The sequence below is a fragment of the Aegilops tauschii genome, chromosome 7 (assembly GCF_002575655.3).
Source record: "Aegilops tauschii subsp. strangulata cultivar AL8/78 chromosome 7, Aet v6.0, whole genome shotgun sequence".
NCBI classification, from domain to species: domain Eukaryota; kingdom Viridiplantae; phylum Streptophyta; class Magnoliopsida; order Poales; family Poaceae; genus Aegilops; species Aegilops tauschii.
In genome coordinates this window covers 110,177,123-110,200,244 of record NC_053041.3, presented here as the reverse complement: position 1 = coordinate 110,200,244, position 23,122 = coordinate 110,177,123, and the positions used below count along the sequence as shown (strand labels likewise).

The window sequence follows — 23,122 nt, the reverse complement described above, 5'->3', positions numbered from 1 at the left end:
AGGGGAAACCTGTCACGTCCAGCACAGAAATTACTGCGTACCCTCCCTCCCTCTGCATGTGGGCCAGGTGCTGCCCTAAAATTCAGTCCCCCTCCCCTCCTCTCCTCTCCTCTGGTTAATAGAGTACCACATCTTCCTCCTCCCCCGGCCGGTCCCCCACTCCCCTAGTCACTTTTGAGGGAGGCCGCCCATGGGGATGGGGGAGAGATCTAGACAGGCAGAGGACGAAGGCCTTCGCGCTAGACGGGGTCTCTCTGGGTGGATCTCCGGCCGGCTCTCATCTCAGATAATCGCTCGACAGATATGCCGCCGGCCGGACGGATCAGGAGGAGGCACGGCGCTCCCCGGCCGGCCGCCCGGACTGGTACGTATATACTATGCTTCTCCCTCCACGAGCCCTTTAATTTCTGGCTTTGCGCTCGCTCCGGCGCGTGGATCCATCCATCCCATCCCATCCCACCACATGGGTCGTCCGTGTGTAGACTTGCGAGCTGCAGATCGAGCGAGTCCAGACCCCCACGCGCGAACCTAGCTAGCTCAGCTCCGCTTTCCGTCGACCGATTGGGAATTACTCGGTGGACTACTTACTGGATCCTAATTCTACCCCTGCTGGCAGTGTTCGCCGATCCATCCCCGTTCCCCGATTCGATTGCTAGCTGCTCGATCCATACAACGTCCGCCCGCACAAGAGAGAGTCTGACGGGTCACCAGCTGCTGCGCTCGATATACAAAAGAGGGACAGAGAGTGAAAGAGTGACCAGTGGCTATGTCGTACCGTACCATACTTGTTCCTGTCCGGAATTTTTTTTTTTGCACGGCCAAAGGAATCCATGTGTATATGTAAGAGCAATTCCAACAGGAAATGCCCTTTGGTTCATGGGTGTATATACACCTCATATGGGCGGGTTCCTGTCCCAATTCTAACAGGTTCTCTCACAAGAGATCGATCCTTTCAAACAGTTTTAGAGGCCATTTACAATGTGCAAAGTCACAACAGGGGTCAGTGGCGGATGCCTCGAGCACCGCCTAGAGTGGGTGCACCCGGTCTGCCTCGGTGGCGGCATATCATCTTTCGAGGAGGCATTCTCCATCTCAAAGTGGGAGGACTCGTCCTCTTCCTCGGCATTCGCAATGGCAGCGGCGACGGCCCGCCTGGCCTAGGCGGCTCCCTTGTCGTCTTTGAGGGCGGACGACGCTGCATGACGGGGTGTGGAGCCCCAATGCCTTCTTCATCGTGAGGTTAAAACAGCGGGATATACCGCCTCCCTCCCCATGGGCTCGATGGCATGGCAGGGGCAGTGGGGGATGGTGCGGGCGGGGCGAGTGATGGCTTATATAAGCACAAGAGGGTGTGAAAACAAAGAGAAGAGATTCGCATACGACTGGCACTGGGTGCGATAGCTTGGGCTTGGGGGAAGAAGTCGGTGATAGAGTGCATTGTAAATTCCCTCCCCAAGCTCTAAATATAAAGGCTAGTCTTTTTGAAAGTGCCCTTCTAACTTTTTAGGAGATAGAGTTGGCTTTAAGGAATGTACCAGGTTTGCTCAAAAAGTTTAGCTTGGCGTAGTTCTAAAAGAAGGATTGCCTCTATCCCTAAAAAAAGTTAGGCCTCCTTTGGTTTGTAGGAATCTTGTAGGAATTTTATAGGATAGGATTTTCAAAGGAAAAATCCCTATGGAGCCCTTTGGTTTGTAGGAATGCATTCCTATTCCTATGTAGGATATGATCCAATCCTTCACATTTCAAAGGAAAAAAACATTAGCCTAGACTCAATGGAAAAAATCCTATCCTATGCATCAAATGACATCTCTTTCTTTATAGGAATTGAGATGCATGTCATCTCACTTCCTATGAAGATCATATTCCTACAATATTCCTATCCTATGAACCAAAGGAGGCCTTAGTGCCTCTTTGGTGCCTCTTTGGTTCATGTGATTTTAAGGGCTCCTTTGATTCGAAGGTATTTCATAGGATTTGGACCCTTAGGAATTTTTCCTAGATGGTTGTTTGATTTGGAGGATTGGAATCTTCGTGGCTTTTTTCATAGGAATTCCTTGGTAGAATTCCTTTGTTTTGGAGGAAAATTAACTTTGTTTTTCTTGTGCTATCAAACACTCTTCCTTCTAAGGGCCTCTTTGATTTGTAGGATTTTTAAAACGCAGGAATAAAGAAAACATAGGATTGTAGTGTCATGTCCTCTTGAATCCTCTAGGATTAGACAACTATAAGAATTCAGATGAAAGGGTGTTTAATACACAGAAAAATCAAAGTATTTATAGTAAGTGGTTTGAGTGAATAGAAGATTTTATCCAAAACATGCTACAAATGAATCTTAAGGAAAAGTTCCTCTGGATTCTAACCATGTGAATTAAACAACCAACATAGAAAAAAAAATCTTAAGAATCAAAATCCTCCAAAGTTACTATGAAATTTCAAATGAGCCATAAACTTCTGTATTATGCGCCTTTTGTATTTCCCCGAGTCAAAGAGACCACTTAAAGGTAGGAACACGAAAAAACGCAGGAACATGCATGATGGGAAAATGCATGCGCATAATATAGGAGTTCGTTGTAAAAAAAAAAAGGAATTCGTTGTAATTACGGACAGTATGTAGGAGTCCACCGTAATCAATTTATTCTCTCTCCTTTAGTATTATCATTACGTATTGATCGGTTCCTTGGAACCCTAACCATGTCTGTCCTCCGTTTGCAGATGGGCGCCGGCGGCCGGCCGCCTGCCGTTTGCAGATCGATACATCGTCGGATCATCACACGCCCTCGCTCTCGATCACCCATATATATCACATATCGCCGGAGGGCCAGGCACAAGAAGAGACAAGATCGAGCTTGGATCGATTGATCTGCACCCCTGGTGTGAAGTTTGCGTACGTACGTGCATCCGATCCAATCCATCGGTGGATGCATCAATGTCATCACCTGTAAGCCTCCTGGATTTCTTTATATTTCTACCCTGTTAATCTCGTCTTACGTACCGTCTCCGTCGATCCAATATGATCTACTGACCAGATCGATCTGTCTCCCTTCTTCTTTTTACAGCTCTCTCTTATATATATCTAGGTTCGCCTTGCAGGGCAAAAGGTGAACATACGTCATGCATGCTTCTAATGTGTTTTAGGTGTGCGTACCTACAAATTGATTGATTAGTAGGAGTAGGAAATACTTTTTTTTTGAACGAAGGCTAAAGAAGAGCCCAGTTTTGAATTAACAAAGCCATCAACCAGTCAGGATTACATCGAACAAACAATGAAAACAAAGAACAAAACAACTAGCCGATACATGGTGCTGTGTAAAAGCTATCAGGCTACCACAAACTACTAGCAAAGATATGAAAACTAAAGCACAAGTCGAGCTAGAAGTCGAAGAAGCCCTCCACAGTGAGCAGAGCACCACGCAGGGCACCAGCAAAGCTTGGGGAAGAACCAAGCAGTAGTTGGAGGAGCTCTGTTGTCAGCTCCATGGGCTTTGACCGTCGATATCGCCCTCCTCCACCTCAGAAGGGGGCTCCCTGCCCCCTCGCCCTGGCACGAAGGACGCCGATCCGTCGAAAGGTGGAGACACCCACCCGAGGGCTAAAGAGCGACCGACGCCGTTGCCAACCGGAAGACCACACCAGGACACCACCGCCAAACTACTTGGAGCTCATCCAAGGAAAGCATCGGCAATACATGATATCTGCACACGAGGAGAAGCAAGCTACACGGCAAGGCTGCTGAAGACCGAGCAACCCCCAACCGGAACAAGCACACTTCCCCCAGAGCTCACCAAAGACGGCACCCCCTTGAGGGTGACGGCGCCCACGGCGTCGCTGCCGCCCAATCCCGAGGGATTTGGGTTTTCACCTGGTCCACGAGCAACATGGGAGGAAGAGGAGGGGGAAAGGGGGCATTTTTACCAGCGCCTACAAGTAGGGTACGACGCCCATGGGCGTCGCCGCCGGCAGGCCGGCATAGACAGCCACGGATTTCTCTGGTCCCCTGTCCCAACCCCCACCTCGAGAGGAGACACGGCTACGGTGCCCGGAGGCCGCCGGAGAACGGATCTGAGACGAGGGTGACAAGAGGTTGAAGAGGAAGATGCCTTCAGATCTGATGCGGGTGCCCCAAAGCCACCGCGCACCACAGCCATCGCCCACCGTCACCGCGCCGCCCGCACGGCCGAGATGGGCGGCCAGCACCCGCTGCCGCCGTTTGCTGAGGACGACGCAGCACCACCGCCCGAGGTCGCCACCTCGGCTCCGAGATCCTCCACAGGGGCGGAGCGACCAGATCCTCGCCGCCACCATCCCCGGCGGCCGCGCGGCGCTCCGGCAACCCCCTCCAGCGGTGACGAGGGAGAGGAAAAAAAGGGGGAGGGAGCCCCGGCGGCGGGCTAGGGTTTGAGCCGCCCAGTCGCCCCTGCGGGAGCGACGCGGGGGCCTGGGGGGGGGGGGGAGTAGGAAATACTGTGCGTTGACGAAATACTTGGTTGTATTCGTTGTGTCATGGAATTTCATCCACAAACCTTACAGTCCAGTTGGGATTTAGTGGAACCTTCATTATTCATATATCAAGTTCTGATACCGAAACATATGTACGCAGAATTTATTTTTACCGAGTAGACTCAACTTTTCAATAGAAAAATATATTTGTTGGCTCTGGCTGTAGAACTTTTTTCTTCTTCTTGTCTTGTTCTTCTTCATGACCGCCATAGAGCTTGTACATAATTCCATATACTACCTGAGATTAGCATTCTATAAAAGAAAGTTCCATCAAATTAACCGAAGCTTCATTTATTCAATTGAGGCTTTATCTTCTTTATAAGAAAATAAAATTGCAGTATACTGAAGTGCCTTTCATCGGCATGACTTCTACATATACTTGCAACCAGTTTATATATTTGTATAAGTTCTTTTTTTTTAATATAAAGAGAGGAACACGCTCATAATGATTCAACAAAATCCCCTAAATATTACAATTAATAATGATTCCACAAAATCATCTAACATGACTATTTTTATACTACATATATAATCGTAGCTCATTGCGTCTCATTCCCATGATGCATGCTTTGCAGGTATCAAATTGTGGAGGAAACAAACTAGATGACGAGGCATATGATATTTCTACTCTTATCAAGTCGTTTGATCAGCCATTAAATATCCTACTAGGTTCGTACTCTATCTGCTAGCAATAAGCAACATTACTTGAGGATACACTAGTAGAGTTGTCCCAAACACTCGTCCCCTACATTTTTTATTACTATTTGAGAATGCCTTAGTTCATTTTGTTGGAGCTGGAAAAACTTCGACCCGATTCCACTCGGTGCATTTCACCAGTAGATGCCCCGAAACCATGCCTTACCCATCTACCCTTGGTTTTAATGGAAAATTACCTAAAAGTGCCACTATGTGTACCACCCGAATCTAGCTAGTTAAAACTTGGGTGCACTCGCTGATTTAGATACAGCCCTACACTGCACTATATGTTCAATTTATAATTTGAAAGGCCATGGCAAAACCGATTTTCTTACAACATTCACACATCATGCATCTACTATGACATGAAATTCCAAGTACTTATTCAATCAAAGTATCAAGTAAAAAACTCGGGAATAGAAAAAGACACGGGAATATGATAGGAATGCACATGCAAAACATAGGATGATCAATGTACAGGATATCGGTAACTTGTACCATATCAGGCGGGTGCTGAGTAGTGATAAACATACGAATTTTCCAGTTAATCGGCCGATAAATCAGTTAATCCACTATTTGGTGACCATCAAGTAGCGATTAACTCATTGAGATGCTGATTAACGGGCTGATATTTGGAACAACGGGAATGATAAACACATGGATTTTGTTAACTTGGTTGTTTGATTCACATGAATCCAAATAAAAATGGTCAACTTAAAGTATTCATGCATTGGAATTTGAAAAGGAGGTTTGAATGGATGTTGGATTCCTACATTTTTCCTTTGATACCGGGTTCAAAAGAAAATTTCCTCCATTTTTCCTTCCAACCCATTCCTTTGGATCAAACACATGAATAATACCACCATAGGAAAATTCCTTATTCCTATAATTTTCCTCCGATTTTTCTTTGAACCAAAGAAGCCCTTAGAGTAGCTACATGCGAAGTACGAGGCCAATGTCTTTAGTGGCGTTTCAACATCACAATAAAGTCTTTTATGCAATTGTGAAATTTGATATTTAATTTGACGGTGCTTAGGGCATCTTCAACGGCGACCCGCATTCCGCATCTATCCGCGGACATGGATGCGGGAGGCAGTCATCTAACGCTGCCCGCATACATTTCAACAACAATTGAAACCAAATGGACGGAATTCATGCAAACATGTCGAATTTTGATATAAACCGGAAGAGATTCATGCAAACAAGGCAAATTTCATATAAACCGGACGACATTCATTACATTTTGGATACTTTTAACTAAAAACTATACCGGACTAAGGCAAAACTAGTCTATGGCCATTGTCGGCAGGTATCCATGCGCACAACACGAATACCCTTGACTAGTCTACAGCCGGCCACGACGGATCTCCATTGTCTTCCCCATATCCGGCAGCCCGCTCGCCGGACTGTCGTGAGCCCCGAAGGTGTATGCTTCAACGCAAAGGGTGGCTTGCTTCCCCATGTTCGGTGGCGCTGCTCATGCGAGTGGAACCCACCACGATGTGCTTAGCCGGAGGGGAAGGGGACGACAATGGCCTGCGATCGGGCAAGACACCAGCTATGTACGTCGGCATCGCCTCGGTGGTGGTCTTCATGAGACCCGAGCGGCGGCGGCCTCCCGTGTTCTACTTCTCCTCGATGATGGCGGTTGCCACGGATGTGTTAGCCACCGTTTCATCCATCTCTGTGAAGCCGGCTTCCTTCTCGGTGGGCAGGCGTGGTTACGCGTACTTTGACAGCGGATGACGTGGTCCCGGGCACGGGAGGAGCGGTACGACACGGCTTCGTCCACGGCAGCGATTATGCCAGTGCCGTCGTTCTCCCCTGCGAGTTGTTAAATGATGCGCCGACTTGGATCTTTCTGCATCCGCGAGCTGGCCTATAGTGGCCTGGATCGTCGAGGGTGGTGGAGCAGCGCGTTGCCTCGCTCGACGGGCCACCCAACCATTTTCTATGCCGGAGAACTCCTCTTCCTGCTCGTGGTGCCATGGAGATTGTGGAGAAAATGGTGCAAGGAGATGTGAGCGGAGTGTTGTCCGATTTTTGCCCGGCCTCTGACATTGTTTAAATAGCGGACAGACGGCCAGAGCCAACTGGCGTTGTTTTAATGACAGGTGGCTCGCGAACCAACCTGTGGTTGGATGGTTAGGAGCACAATGGTATCCCCTGCCCACCAGAGTTCAAGTCTCAGACTTGACATTGGTACTCGCATTTTCTTGAATTTATTCCAGATCTTTCGTTGATGTGCGTTTAGTGGAAGAAGACGTTCCCGTCGATTATGAAGACGTCTGTGGCCACTTCGTCAATCTCAAGATGATGTGCCGACTCAGTCTCTCGAAGGTGCTCATAGGGGTAGGGTGTGCGTGTGTGCGTTCATAGGGGTGAGTGTATGCTCGTGTATATGAGCGGATTCGATTGTACTGTGTTAAAAAAAAGCGAGCAGCGCTCTCTCGGACGGTGCGCCGCCTCAATGCCGATAGTGAGAAGTCTCGTTCGTCTGCACTGCCCTTCTGTCCGGTCAATTCGTGGCATCAATGTCAGCCGCTGCATGCTCTGAACCGACATGAATGTGGCGTGGCAAACGGCGCGGACATTCGATGGAAAGCGCGGGAGAGGCAGGTGGGTTGTTAGTGGGCCAGGGCGGTCAGAAGCGGACGTGGCAGCTGTCCGGACGCCCGTAGAGCACATCATGTTTGTCCCCGCTTTGCGGGAGAAAGTGCACCCTGACCACGCTGTGGACCGACGAAGACCTGCGTTGGATGGCTTCCGTGGTCCGGATGTATACGGGCGGTTTGAGGGCCGGTGTTGGAGATGCTCTTACAACGAAACACCCAAATTTACAAAATCCTTGTTTCTTGGTACTGTTTCCTTTAACCAGGTTTATTTATAGAATCCTGCAAACTGAAAAATCCCATGGATGTCATGATTCTTGTTAAATTCTAGCCTGCACAGGAAACAGTAACATGTGAATTTTGATGAAAGATTTGGTGTATTCGACCGTTGTTATTGATATGGGAAAAGAAATCAAAAGGAGGACGTGCTCAGTAGAATTCATTCCTTTATAAATTTAATACAAAGTAGTCTGGCAAGACCAGAGAAAGTCGTTCCCATGAATTGAAATACTACTATAATCTTGCACAGTAAAAAAAATTCCACGATCCAATTCCCCTCCCCACACGATTACACGAACAGACTGCCGGGCCCCGGGTCCGGAGGAGACGCCGCTGAACCCTAACGCGGCGCGAGATGCGGCCTCGCCGTCGCCGGGGCCGAGCGACGAGTCGCCCTGTCCCGCCGCCTCCCTCGTCGGCCTGCATGGACCCGCCGCCTCCCTCGTCGGCCTGCATGGACCCGCCGCCTCCCTCGTCGGCCTGCCCCGTCCCGCCGCCTCCCTCGTCGGCCTGCCCCGTCCAGCCGCCTCCCTCGTCGGCCTGCCCCGTCCCGGTGCCTCACTCGGGGGCCGGCGAGCTTGTACGGCAGCCTCTACGGATCCCCCAACCTCCTGCTTCTCAACAACTGGTTCGCCCCTGTTTGCCCCTTCTCCAGATCAGATCTTTTCGCCTGCCTACTACCAGCCCCCTGTTTACCCCTTCTCCAGATCAGATCTGTTCGCCTGCCTAGTAGCAGCTTCGCTGTCTTAGTTGTTTGCTCGCCAATGGATAGATATAACGTACATGACTCTCTGGATGACCAACTTAATCTTCTTTTTCGGGAGATACGGGCTGATATTTTAAGTTGTGGTTTGTAGGCGATGGTGACACGATCTGTAGGTGGTTTGCAATCACAGAACTTCAACATATGTACTGATCATGGGGCCATATCAGACGTAGATCTGCTGATGCTCTTTATGCAATTTGAATCTAGTTAGCCATGATTCCAAGATTCCAGTTAGTTTGTGTGCCTAGACCAGATGTGATTTTGGTTGCATGATTTTGTGATAACACTGATTTCTAAATCTCTACTTCTGTGAAACTGGTCTTCCAAAATCTAGTTTTGTGATAGTTGCCACTTGCCACATTATTCCATGTTTTAAACATGTACATTCTTCTACGATTTATATTTCGTTAAACAAGTAAGTTAGTATCCTAACTAATTTAACTTTCTTGCTGCTATCAGACACTTCAACAAAAGGTCAGCGAGATGCATGAAAGGTTCCTTCAGTTGAGTGATTTACAAAAAATCAAAAGACATGTTGATTCACTGCTGCAAGACTTGAGGAAAGCAGCAGAACTTGCCTCCAAAGGTACATTAACATTTAGTTCTAGTTGACATTTGTCGCATTTGAGATACTTAACTCTGATTTCCCAACTATTTACATTTATAATGCAGAACAACTCATAATTTCCGGGCTTGTTGAGAGACAAAGTGGAGATTATTTCTTTGGATGTCAGCCTACTTCGTTCATCAACACATTTGGTAAATGCTAAATACTCATAATGTATTTCATGTAGCGAAACATTTGTGTACAATATTCTCTTAACACTGTGATTTTCTTTAGGCCCAATAGTGAAATCATTGGATAAAATGTGTCAGCAAAATAATAAGATCTTGAATGGTCTCGAGACTGGTTTGCTCCTCTATTTCAATGATGAGGATCCTTTACTATTGCATGTGCAAAATCTTCAAAAGAGAAGCAAGCAACTGTCTAAGATTGTAGCTAAACCGGCAAGTAGATTTGTCCACTACGATAGCCGTGTCAATGTTGAACTGAAATGGATTTCTCAGTTTCCAATAGTTTCAGAAATCTGCCTGCAACAGTTTTCCACCATTATGCCAACACTGATTGCTTTGCAAAAGGACCTGTCAGTTGTGAGTCAAGCCCTTGATGAACTTGCATCTTGCAAGGATGCTTCTCAAGATTTCTGCTCGAAGTTCCGTACTTTGCACATATTACCGATGACCTTGGATTCCATTCAATCAATGTCAAGGAGTTCTACTACCATCGTGCAAGCCGTGGATGACATTTGCTCTCAATGCAAGAATCTGACAAGTGTTTATCAAGAAAAGGAAATAATTGCTTTGGGATTTATTGGATGTGAGCGGTTTGTAAAGAAAATGGTCTCCGAGGTCTGTGCCCAAACTTTTTGTTGTCACAAACAATCATTTAAAAAAATTAGGCAACTAACATCTATTTTCAGGTTGAGGGTCCACTAAGTGAACTTCATCAACAAGTTATCAATGCTAAAAAGTTGTATGATCGCAAGTTCAGCCGCCTAACAGTGGTATGTTCCAACTTAACTGTTGTAATTGTGGCTGAAATCTGAAGCTAAATGCACCTAACTTAATTTTTGTAATTGTGCCTTTCCTTTTAATGGTAGCATCAAACCAGCTAGTCCATTGTATTCATTGAAGTTTGAGTTCTTTGGATCCATTTTTGAAGGGAAATAGTTTAGTGTGTCTGCATTTTTTTCATTACGTGTAAACACCACTAAACAAAAAGTGGTAGGAGTAGAAAACAAATAAAGCTAGGGATATTTATCTGAAGTTGTCTATCCATAATTATAACTTGGAAGTTGGCATAAATTCACTTGCATAATTATTCAAAAAGACCAATTTAAACTTGATTATTCGATGTTATCTGAACAAAATAAGTGTATGCACTAACAACATTTAGTTTTGGGCATAATGGTTAATATGGTTCTGGTAATCTCCAAATTTATTTATTTTGTTGCACTCCCCTGAGGTGTAGATAACTGCAAGAAATTTCTCATTGATTGGCTATATTATTTGATCTGGCACTCACGTTCTAGTTTATCATACATCTCTTGGTCAGAGGTTACTGTTGGAGGTCCACAACTGCTACGTTTTGCATAGATGCCCTCTGAACTACTCCCTCCGTCTAGCTTGCAAAAACGTCTTATATTATGGGACAGAGGGAGTAACAGTCATGTCCTTAAGCTAGATGCGATAAGATGAAGGATCGCCTCCCCCTGTAGTATGTTTCTTAACTAGGATCCAAGTCTCAACTTTTTCCGCTACATCTCTTGATTAGCTAATTATGCTGCATAGTTTTATTCAATGTATTAACTTACTGACAGTCTCAGTAAGGACCAAATACTTTTCTTTTCAAATACAGTAGCTTAAATAACAGTCAGACTTTTGTAATCTTACTATATTTCTGATTTACATTAGACTTACGACTTTAGCTAATTAATTACTGAGCTTGTAATTTAAATTGGACATATTTTCAGGATGCAAAAGGACCAGACACAAAAGTGTACAGTAAGTATCCTTCTTTCACCTGAACTACATTGCTTCTGAGGCACATCAATATCGTTTAGGATGTCACTCTTTACTTGTGTGAGCTTCTCTTGAATTTCAATGAATCTATTTTATATGACAGTGTATAAGGAAGCAGACGGCCTCTCTGACTTCAGTTGGAGGTTTAGATTTATTAATGGCAGGAGCATTATGCCATCACTTAGGGACCAGAGAAGAGGTACATGTCTAGACTGCCCTTTTTATTTTCACTGTTTGATTATTAGTGCTGAAGTTGACAATTCACAGGCCAATGTGCATATGCTTCAACGATGTCATGTACTGAATCACTTTACAAAAGAGAGAATACAGCAGTGAGGATTGGAACTGAAACTTATCTGTCAGAGGAGTTCATTCTGAATCTTTCGCTGGAACATCTTAGAGATCTGGTTGATGCATTTTGTGCAACAAATTCTATTAAAGGCCACAACACGCTTGATTACTATCTCGAAGCTCAGGGTGTCATAACCGAAGAAGCATACGACAACGCAAAAGAAAATTTTCACGTATGATTTCTGCCATACATGTCATTTGTATGCCCTACATGCTCTGAACTTGTTTTCTTTATATGTCATTTGTACACCCAACATGCTTTGAACTAGTTTTCTTTGTCTGAAGTAGTTTTGATACATGTCATTTGTATATCCAGCATGCTCTGGACCGCATGAAAAGTTAACAATCTGGAAGGAGACAAGCCAAACATAATGTAGTTATTGATACATGTTATTTCTAACCCCAACATGCTCTGACCTAGTTTTATTTTTGTCTGATGTAGTTATTGATACATGCCATTTGTACACCCAACATGCTCTGTGAACCTTTTTGTCTCAAGTAGTTATTGATACATGGCATTTGCTCTGATCTAGCTAGTTTTCTTTTTGTCTGAAGCAGTTGTTGATACATGTCATTTGATCACCCAACATGTTCTTAAATGATCTCTAATGTTTCTTTTATTGCAGAGTTACCGACGTTATCGCATAAAGGAATTTGAGAAGCTTAATACAGCCAGAGTTAAAGAGGGTCATGCCTTATTGGAGGATGGAATAGCTCTTATTGGGAACTTCAGAGTCACAACCGACTATCATAGGCTTGGACGCAACGACGTATATGACATTCCTGAGGGCGCAACATTTGAGACAAATCCTTCAGGGCAGTATTGCTCCCACTGTGTGGTCATCATAGGTTATGGCGTCACAAGTGATGGGCTGTCGTACTACATTTTTCAAAACTCGTACGGTAAAAAGTGGGGAGACAAAGGTTTTGGTCGAATAGCTTGTAGTTGTCTCAAGTATCTTTACCGTGCGAGTGTTTAGGTTAGAGTACTGCAGGATGTTTCTCATCTTGATGGCGTTCAGCCTCACAACGACCAGCATGTATCTTGGGCATCCTCGCAGCGCTGTGTTGTTAAGAAAGTTACACTGATATAGAATATTAACTCTTTTTGTAAAGCAAACACCGGCCAGCAGATTTTTTTTGGGGAGCCTTACTGTAATGTCTACTAATTTGGTTTATTTGTGAGAGCATATGAGTATCTTATAGCAGAATTGGAGCCTCACTGTAATGTTTGCTCATTGTGAGAGCTGCAGAACCTATGTTGTCAATCAGTTGAATTTAGCAATGCCTTGTCTTTCTTTTCTGTACATTCTAGCCGGTGATTCCCAGCATTTTTCATTTTGTGAAGCCTCCAACAGACAGGGTTGGGCCAGCGGTAGGATTCTTATTCATTAGGGAAGATAGGATGCATATGTAAGGATTTTCTGTTTAGTTCCTGCACGTCCTGTTGTGTGCGTCTTGTAACAATCTACTCGAGGTTAAATGGTCCAACTTGAGAGCTTTCTTTTGCTTCAGATATATGAGTTTAATCTTTGTGTTTTCTTGAGATTTATTATGTCTGCTGCTTTTTCGTATAAGCTATGCCTATATTTTTTGGGTTTGCTGGCGAGGAGCTTGGAGAGATACAATAAGTATTTGTGGAGCGTGGAAAAACACATAGTACGACAAGTAGTCAGTTTGCTGGGCTTATAATAGCAATTATCATGCTTTCCATGATGTTGGTTGCCGTGCATGTTTATGATATACTGTTTTTGATCAATGAATAGAGACGCGAGCCATGTTTATTATATATCGTTTTTTGATCGATGAATAGCACAGCAAGTATGTTTTTGAAGGTTTCAGCCGTTACATGGCATGATACTCCTTAGTGAACTGTACATTTGTGTCTTCAAAAGCAATTCACCTTCTCACCGAATTGTTTCTGAAGGATTTAGCCAGAAAGATTTTTTTTTTTGAAGGTAACATACACAGTGCAAAAGCTTCATCATATATTCTGCGGAAGGATTACTTCTTTCTCAAAAGAAATAGGTATGACAATGGCCGAGTTCCCGTTGATAGATTTCAATACCCTAACCTGACTTGCAAGACGGTTGACTCTTATGGACAAATGAAGCTCCTTGGCGTTTTGTTTTGAGCAAATGCCAGTTGAAGATTGTTCAGATACTTAATATGTTAGGATCATTTCGACTATAATCCTCTTTCACTTGTCGCCCAAACTCCTCTGTATCTCTTTTTCTTTTTATAAAATTATAAATACTCCATAGATGTTTGCATTTGACAAGATGATACACAAATTACAAAGAAAGAGATGCTTGAACACAAGACCGTCAAGCGTTAAAACTTACAAAGATGCAGCAGCATTAATCCCTACCAACTTATTTTCTTGAATGGCTATAATCCCTACCAAGTTGATAATATGGCCATGTTCTCTCTCTCTCTTCATGGTCGCACCAAGTAAAAAGGGGAGAATATGGCCACCAAGTACAAAATTGAAATACCGCAAGTCCCAACCCATGTATACACACAAATCAGGAGCTCCTTATGACACATCATCCTACACTCGTTCAGTTACAATAACTTATTGCACCGATTCAGGCATAATTTCAGTTAATATTAAAGATACATATGCTTCGGTTCACACACCCTGCATGTCACATGCATCACCTCTTGCCACACTCTAAAAAGAACTTCTCGCCATACACCTGAACCATATAGTAGACAAAAACCAAACGGGAAATGCATGGGAGCTCTCAGGTGCCACAAACCCCTATATGAATACAGTATTAAAAAAATACCAGGAAATTTCAAAAAAATCTGGGATTTGGGGCTATCAAACATGGTTGCCCATTCTACCCCCGCATTTAGTTTCGTGAGGAATGGATGCCCGTGGTATTTGTGGCGACGAAAATACGGTCCAACATACGATCCATCCAAACAGTTTTTTTCTACACAGAGAATTTATTTTTGACATTTTTACCGAGAATACCACGGGCACCCATTCCTCACGAAACTAAACACGGGAGTAGAATGACACCCATTTTGATATCCCCAAATCCCAGATTTTTTTTTTGAAATTTCCTGGTATTTTTTGAATACTATATTCGTATAGGGGTGTGTGGCACCCGAGAGCCACAAATCCACATCCAAGACCAAACAGATCAGTTTGTGGTTCTGTGTTGGATATATAGATTCCTTTCACATAAAACAGTCATCATCACTGTCCAGCTCCTCAAAGTGAAAAATCATCTCATCATGTCCACCCAAGTAGCCACCGCCCGAGGGATGCCTAAGCTCCTTTGCTCGATCGTCACACTCGACACAATGACCTTGTTTATGTGTGAAAAAAAAGAGTATATATTAGCACATAGATGATTAGTGAAAAAGCATGAAGATTCCACCCAAGCATATAGTTACCATAGTCGTTTTCTTCCAAAGGAGTGCAGCAGACAACATCCTCTTCCTGTGTGCAGTCAGGATGCATCTCAGCAAAGAACATAGTAGGTTTGCCATCTGAACCTTTCACCAGAAAGTTGGAGTGCACATATAGTGCTCCGCGTCCATAGACTTGGTTCCTCTCTTTCTCTTCCACGAATTCTAAATCAGTGAGCTGAAATAGAAACGGCATATGTTAGTATAATAGATTCAGTCAGCAGCAAATCGCATGATTTGCATCCATAACCCGCAAAACAGTTAATTAGGGTGTGATGTTCTAGCCAACCTTGAGTAATTAAAACAATGAACTACGACAGCCGTTTAGTTCCATATAATAACTCAAACACAACTTAAGGTGGTTAAGCAAAAACGCAAGCAAACATAAATACTCTGATTATGATTCTTTGCATGCCTGCATGTTGTTTCGCTTGGCATATGTGTTGAGCGCTATGACCAAGCCCTTGCGCTTACGCTCCTGTCTGCGTTTCGTCAGCTCCTCAGGCGACGGCGACTTGGGCCTGAGGCTGAGCTGGCGCTCGGCGGCAGCAAGCCAAACATCACCGAACTCCTGGAGAGTATTTGATGATGGGCTAGAAGTGAAATCATCCCCTTTGTGCAGTCTGGCAAAGCCGTCACTGCATGCATGGAGTAGAGAAATTAAGATGTAAGCACAATGCAGTTGAGGTTGCTTGAGCAAACTAGAGGGTATATGAAGAATGATCTCTAAATAAGCTCTTTTATATTACTACACTTTACCAAACTGGCTGTTATAATGTAATGTATAATGAATAAAATATGCAGTGCAAGTTTTACCCCCCACCCCCTGTCCGAAAATGCAAGGCTTATTTAGTTGGAAAAACGTTATTGTGCTGACGTTGGCTGGGAGAGCATGGAAAAATCGAACATTTTTCATGGCAATCTATGTTGTCGGATAACAAATTCCTTTAGCAGCTAAAAGAACGACAAATCCTGGCAAAAAATTGCACACCAAAGAGCATATATGATGAACAAATAGTGTCAGCATACGTACATCCAAATTTCCCCATAAACACAAGAGGTTGCGTTGGCCGACGACATGGCCACAGATGGATCGACCGCTCCTGCATCAGATCAGATATATAATTAACAGCAGGAAATAGCGAGACCCCTGAACAAGATGTGCTACGCCACACATGGAGATGGGAGGGGAGGGGAGGGCCCCACCGGTTGAATCAGAGGGACGTCGTTACCTGTAACTGGAGAGAGAAAGGGAGAGCGCGGGTGGTGAAGGAAGGAGTAGATCGCCGCCGATGAGATCAAACCGCCTCCGCCGCCGAGAATCGTCCTTTTGCTCTCTTTTTTTTTTGGGAGAGAAGGGATTTGGTCTTATCTAAAGGAAGAAGAACACTTGTATAGGAGTAGTATATAAGGAGAGCCCACCGGCCCAGTTCGGCTCGGTTTCTCCTTTTCCTTTTCCGAAAAGGCCTGGGACCAGCGGAGGGGAGTGCTCCTAGTTGACGCTCGCGTGCGTCAAAACGAGTAGCTTTCGCTGAAGGATTCGCGCCAAACGGACCGGCCCATTCCCACAAGCGAACCTAAAAGAGAAATGCCACGAAAAAAGATGCAGCGTTCGGGAGTCGAACCCGCGAAACATAGATACACAGCGGACTTACTCGCCACTGCACTAGCGACTGACCGTATGTTTGACTCCAGCGCTCAATAGTACGTATTATGTACAGCGGTAGATTTGTCTTTTAATCATTCCTTCAAGAAATGAATATCGTTTTCTCGAACAAAATTTTAAAACTTGATTGAACATTTTGCGATATACGCTTAAAATATACATTGATTTTTTTGTGAAAATACGCCAAACAACTTTTAACTACACAATGTAAATTTTTGTGATATATGATGCACAAATTTTAAATACACATTGAACATTGTTGTAATATACGTTGAACTATTTTTAACTACACATTGAACAATTTTGCTATATGTATTGACCAAATATTAAATACATATTGAACATTTTTTCATATACGTTGAAATTTTTTAAAATTGTGAATCAATTTTTAAAAAGTGAACAAAATTTTAAATCCATGATTTTTTTTTTGAAATCATGAACAAACTTTGAAATTCAAACAATTCTCTTAAAACAAAGTATAAAAGTAAAACGAAAAAAGGATAAAATCAAAGAAAAGAAACAGAAACAGAAAAAGCAAACAAAAGGTAAAAAAAAAGAAACAAAAACAGAAAAAGGAAACAAAAGGTAAAAAAGGAAACAGGAAATAACGGAAAAACTACAAAAAAAAACCGGTTCTAGAAGGTTCCCAAAACCAAGTCTCGCTCGAAGTGGGCCGGCCCGTGCGCCTCCTTCGCTCGCTTCGCTTCAGCGAAGCAGCGACGAACGGACGCACGCGGGCGTCATATAGGATCTGCCAGCGGAGGGGAGCTGCGCGTGACGCGCTGGCGAACATGCCAGCGCGCACTCGTCCACTCCCGTGTGGGCCAGCCCACGAGCGGGGCTGAACGCCCCAGTTTTTCTAATTCGTTTTTTTTACTATTTTTGCTTTTTGTTTTTCTTCAAAATAATTCGTAAATTAGAAAATTGAATTTTGTAAAAAAATGTTCGTGATATCAAAATAATGAACTTTTTTCGAAATTTAAAGAAAATTTATTTATTTTGATGAACAAATTTATATGAGCATTTTTCTAATAACGATGAACATTTTTTTTATATTTGATGAACAAAATTAGAATACGATGAACATTTTTTTAACTTGATGAACAAAATTTGTATTTAAGAATATGTTTTCAAAAAATGGATGAACACGTTTTGAATTCATTGAACAAAATTTGAAATCGACGAACAAATTTTGAGTTTCGTGAACAATTTTTGAAATTGATGAACAAATTTTGAGTTTGATGAACATTTTTAGAATTCGATGAACAAATTTTGAATTTTGACGAACATTTTTTCAATCCGATGAACAAAAAACGAATTTTATTGACATTTTTACACATTGATGAACATTTTTTAATTTGATAAAAAAAATGTTCACAAATTTTGTAAGAAAGGACAAAAAAGAAAACAAACAAATTTTTAATTTGATGAATAAATATTGAAATCGACGAACGAATTTTAAATTTGGGGAACAAATTTTGAAATTGATGAACATTTTTTGTATTTGGTGAACATTTTTTCAATTCTAGGAACAAATTTTGGATTTTGATGAACATTGTTTCAACCTGATGAACAAAAGAGGAATTTATGAACATTTTTTGAATCGTTGAGCATTTTTACACATTGTGATTATTTTTTGAATTTGATACAAAAAATGTTTACGAATTTGGAAAGAAAAGAAAAAAAAGAAAGCAAATAGGGAAACAGAAAAGAAAAAATAATAAAAAGAAAAAGAAAAAGGAGAGCTGAAGAAAAAACTGGGATATGGGCCGGCCCATACGAGCGCCAGCGCGCCGGGGGGGGGGGGGGGTGCGTGCCTGATCGCTCGGGGGCGCCCTATGCGCCATATAGGAACCCGCGCCAGCGGATGCGTGTCGCGCTGGCAAAATCGGGAGCAGGGCACACACCCGTCTACATCCAATGCTGCGGCTTCGATGAAGCGCGCGAGGGGAGCGGCCCGAGCCGGTTCGGCCCATTTCAGCTTAAAAGCAGTGCGAGGCAAACACCAGTTTCGAAAGGAGACCTCATATATGGCGCGTGGGGGCGCCCCAATGCGGGAGCTCCTATCTACCGCTCTTTGCGGTAGATTGTCGGCTGAACGCACATGCTAGTACTTTAGCGATGCATTGAAGAGCGAGGAGGCTTGTACGTTAGCGATGAAAAAAAATATAACGCTCCGCCGACGGATCGAACCTAAGATGTCTCGCTAGAGAGACCAACCAACACCCAAGTTGAACTAGCGAGCGGTGTTGACCATGGAGCAGTGGAAAACCTTTATGAACTAAAACGCAGATCCGACTTTTTGTTTTGGATTTTGAAGGCAAAACTTACTTTTTAACAAAAACATGAATGCTACATGAAACGTGAACACTTTTCATATTCGTGACCAAAAATTAAAAAAAAAATTCAAAACATTTTTTAGAACACGAACATTTTTCTAAGATCAAACAATTTTTGTGGACAGGAACAATTTGTTTTATTCACAATTTTTTTTTGAAAGGTGAACTTTTTTGTAATCCAGAAAACAATTCAGAAAACATTTTTTTCAAAAAATAGGAACATTTTGTGAAATTCCAAAACAAAATTTTGAAACACGAACATTTTTTTGAAAACTTAGAACAAAATTTGAAACAAGAACAAAAAAATTTCAAACTTTTTTCAGAACTGCTGAACAAAATTTGAAAACAAGAATGGTTTTTAAAAAACAGAAAGTTTTCTAAAATTTTGAACAACTTTTGGAAAAGCGAACATATTTTGAAGCCTAGAAATAAACCGAGCACGCGAACATTCTTTTTGAAATGGAAACATTTTCTGAAACTCCAAAATAAAATTCGGAAAGACGAACATATTTTCAAACGCGAATATTTTTTGGATCCAGAACAAAATTTGAAAACACGAACAATAATTTGCAAAAAAATCAGAACTGTTCAACAAATTTTGAAACACGAACAAATTTTAAAAATGGGAAACATTTTTTAAGTTTCTGAACATATGTTGACAAACTAACATGATTATTTTGGAAGAAAGTAAATGGAATAATTAAAATAAAAGAAAAATTGAAATGAAAGAAACAAAAAGGAGAAAATAAAAAATTACCAAGAAAGTAAAAAGTAAAAAGTAAAAACCGGTTTTAAAAAGCCCGTATATTTTTTCAAGAGTTGTGAAAATTTCGACCAAAAGCATTTTCAACATTTTTCAAAAAAAGAACATTTTTGGAAAATCCCGAAAATTTATGAATTTATGATATTTTTTTTCTAAAAACAATCATTTTTTGAAATTTTGAATGAGTTTTAAAAGCAAGACCATTTTTCGAAAATACAGAACAATTTTCGAACAAGGACTTAGTTTTAAAAAGGTAAAATAACCTTGAAAAAGCAAAAGAAACAAAAAGCAAAAAGAAAGAAAGAAGAAAGAAGAAAAAGAAACTGAAACAATAAAACGAAAAAAAAGAAACAGAAAAATACGTAAACAAAACCAGTTGGTTCCCAAAACTTGCTAGCAGTTGGGCCGGCCCAAGCGCTGGGTGGGCGCCCCAACTTTTTTCGTTTTTTTTTCACTTTTCATTTTTTATTATCTGTTTTTGTTTTATTCCATATTAAAATAATTCGGGATAGCAAATAAAATTCAAAATATTGTGACTTGTCATAAAAATCAGTTCTTGAATTAAAAAATAATTGTGATTCAAAAGAATGAACTTTTTTTACATTTCTAAAAATCAATGAACAAATTTTGTATTTGACGAACATTTTTTGAAAATGATGAACAAAATATGAATTTTGGTGAACATCTGATAAATCTGATGAACAAAAAAGTTAATTTCGATGAACATTTTTTGAAAATGATGAACACAATTTTAATTTAATGAACATTTTTCTAAATCAGTGTACAATTTTTAAATTTTGCTGAACATTTTTTTATATTCGATGAGCAAAAAAGTTGAATTCGATGAACATTTTAAAAAAATGATGAAAGAAACTTGAATTTAATAAACATTTTTTTAGGTCGGTGAACAAATTTTGAAGTTTTGTGAACTTTTTTAAATCAGACGAACCAAAAAAGCTGAGTTCTATGAACAGTTTTGAATTGTTGAACATTTTTAAATGATAAATATTTTTTGAACTCGATGAACAAAAGGTGTTCGTCAATTTGAAAAGAAAATTTGCAAAAAAATTGAAAAACTAAAGAGGAAAAAGAAGGAAAGAAAAGGAAAGAAGAAAAGAAAAAAGAAAAAAAAACGAGAACACAAAAAAATGGGGGACCTCGCGCCCCACATGGGCAGGCTCAGAAAGTCAGAAGGTTCCCACAATCGTCTTTTTTCTTTCGGAAACACTTCCACTCTATCGTCTGATATTGTCTAATCCGTCAGACTGGTCCAGAACCATTGATTGATTTTCCATCCAACTGTCCCAACCTTCTCCTTTTGCCCACAAATCCAGCCAAGACCCACGCGAACCACTAATCATTATTGGTCGAGGCGGAAGTTTCGGATGGCTCGTTGCGTCCTCGCTGCCCTCCATCGTCGTCGGCTGCGTGCATCTTTGCCCATCTCCCTCCACCTCGATCTGCGCCCTTGAGTCCAACCATCGGCGGCAGTCCATGTCATTAGTAAGCGGCGCCGGGGTAACTGTGGCGGCAGATCGCACCCTACACCTGCCCATCTCAGCAGCGGCGACTCGTTTCGTCATCTCAGCGGTAGCAGGTACGCGCAGATCTACCAAGCCAAGTAGCCAAGGCTAACAAGTCACAACTCACAACCTCAACTTGTTGATGGGGTTTGATTACTTTGCAATCACGAAGTACATGTTCCGTAATATAGATATAATATCTGAACAAATGGAAACGAATATGTAGTGCAAATATGACCCAGTTAGAGCGTATTTTATACCAATTGACATGTGTTAACCCCATCCTATTTATCACATTTTGATTTGATATAAGCTCACAGAACACACAATTAGGTTAGATATTTTTTAAATAACAAATTTCTGCATCTAGCTTCCAGTCAAATTTATGTGCTTCCAGTATCTCTCACTTGTGTTGTGATAGAAAAGAATTATTGCTTCAGATCATCCATGCTTCTTACGTGCATATGGTTCTTCTACACTTCTGATGCCCAGATGGAACTTCACCTCTATTGGTGTGACGCCCCCGATTTGACCGTACACTAATCATGCATGTAAACGTGTACGATCAAGATCAGGGACTCACGGGAAGATATCACAACACAACTCTAAAACATAAATAAGTCATACAAGCATCATAATACAAGTCAGGGGCCTCGAGGGCTCGAATACAAGTGCTCGATCATAGACGAGTCAGCGGAAGCAACAATATCTGAGTACAGACATAAGTTAAACAAGTTTGCCTTAAGAAGGCTAGCATAAACGGGGATACAGATCGAAAGAGGCGCAGGCCTCCTGCCTGGGATCCTCCTAACTACTCCTTGTCATCGTCAGCGGGCTGCACGTAGTAGTAGACACCTCCGGGGAAGTAGGAGTCGTCGTCGACGGTGGCGTCTGGCTCCTGGGCTCCAGCATCTGGTTGCGACAACCAGGTAGAAAGGAAAGGGGGAAAAGAGGGAGAAAAACAACTGTGAGTACTCATCCAAAGTACTCGCAAGCAAGGAGCTACACTACATATGCATGAATATATGTGTAAAGGGCCATATTGGTGGACTGAACTGCAGAATGCCAGAATAAAAGGGGGGATAGCTAATCCTGTCGAAGACTACGCTTCTGGCCACCTCCATCTTGCAGCATGTAGAAGAGAGTAGATGGTAAGTTCACCAAGTAGCATCGCATAGCATAATCCTACCCGCCGATCCCCTCCTCGTCGCCCTGTTAGAGAGCGATCACCGGGTTGTATCTGGCACTTGGAAGGGTGTGTTTTATTAAGTATCCGGTTCTAGTTGTCATAAGGTCAAGGTACAACTCCGGGTCGTCCTTTTACCGAGGGGCACGGCTATTCGAATAGATAAACTTCCCTACAGGGGTGCACCACATAACCCAACACACTCGATCCCATTTGGCCGGACACACTTTCCTGGGTCATGCCCGGCCTCGGAAGATCAACACGTCGCAGCCCCACCTAGGCTCAACAGAGAGGTCAGCATGCCGGTCTAAATTCTATGCGCGCAGGGGTCTGGGCCCATCGCCCATTGCACACCTGCACGTTGCCAGGGCGGCCGGAAGCAGACCTAGCCTAGCAGGCGTTCAAGTCCAATCCGGCGCGCGCCGCTCCGTC

The 23,122-nt window shown here is 42.6% G+C and overlaps 2 protein-coding genes across 5 annotated transcripts; one reads left to right on the top strand and one right to left on the bottom strand.

Annotated features, from left to right (window-relative positions):
- Positions 1-107: 107 nt before the first annotated feature.
- LOC109744675 (uncharacterized) lies at positions 108-12,995 on the top strand. Of its 4 annotated transcripts, XM_040394584.3 has the most exons (12): positions 166-364; positions 2,713-2,938; positions 3,057-3,098; positions 5,073-5,166; positions 9,310-9,436; positions 9,523-9,609; positions 9,692-10,260; positions 10,332-10,415; positions 11,385-11,415; positions 11,537-11,632; positions 11,701-11,957; positions 12,411-12,995. In XM_040394584.3, exons 5-12 carry the CDS (start codon positions 9,334-9,336, stop codon positions 12,762-12,764), a joined length of 1,581 nt encoding a protein of 526 aa, XP_040250518.1. In that variant the 5' UTR covers positions 166-364; positions 2,713-2,938; positions 3,057-3,098; positions 5,073-5,166; positions 9,310-9,333; the 3' UTR covers positions 12,765-12,995. The 4 variants fall into 4 exon arrangements, with proteins under 4 accessions (XP_073359029.1, XP_020159416.1, XP_040250518.1 ...); XM_073502928.1 differs by lacking the exon at positions 3,057-3,098 and having other exon boundaries at positions 108-364; XM_020303827.4 differs by lacking the exons at positions 3,057-3,098; positions 5,073-5,166 and having other exon boundaries at positions 122-364.
- A 1,284-nt stretch (positions 12,996-14,279) lies between these two features.
- On the bottom strand, positions 14,280-16,593 carry LOC109744670 (uncharacterized). The gene is made up of 6 exons (XM_073502929.1): positions 16,446-16,593; positions 16,247-16,316; positions 15,629-15,851; positions 15,199-15,391; positions 14,921-15,110; positions 14,280-14,548 (listed from the first exon to the last, which is right to left on the bottom strand). The coding sequence occupies exons 2-5, from the start codon at positions 16,291-16,293 to the stop codon at positions 14,980-14,982; spliced, it is 594 nt and encodes a 197-aa protein (XP_073359030.1). The 5' UTR covers positions 16,294-16,316; positions 16,446-16,593; the 3' UTR covers positions 14,280-14,548; positions 14,921-14,979.
- Positions 16,594-23,122: the final 6,529 nt, after the last annotated feature.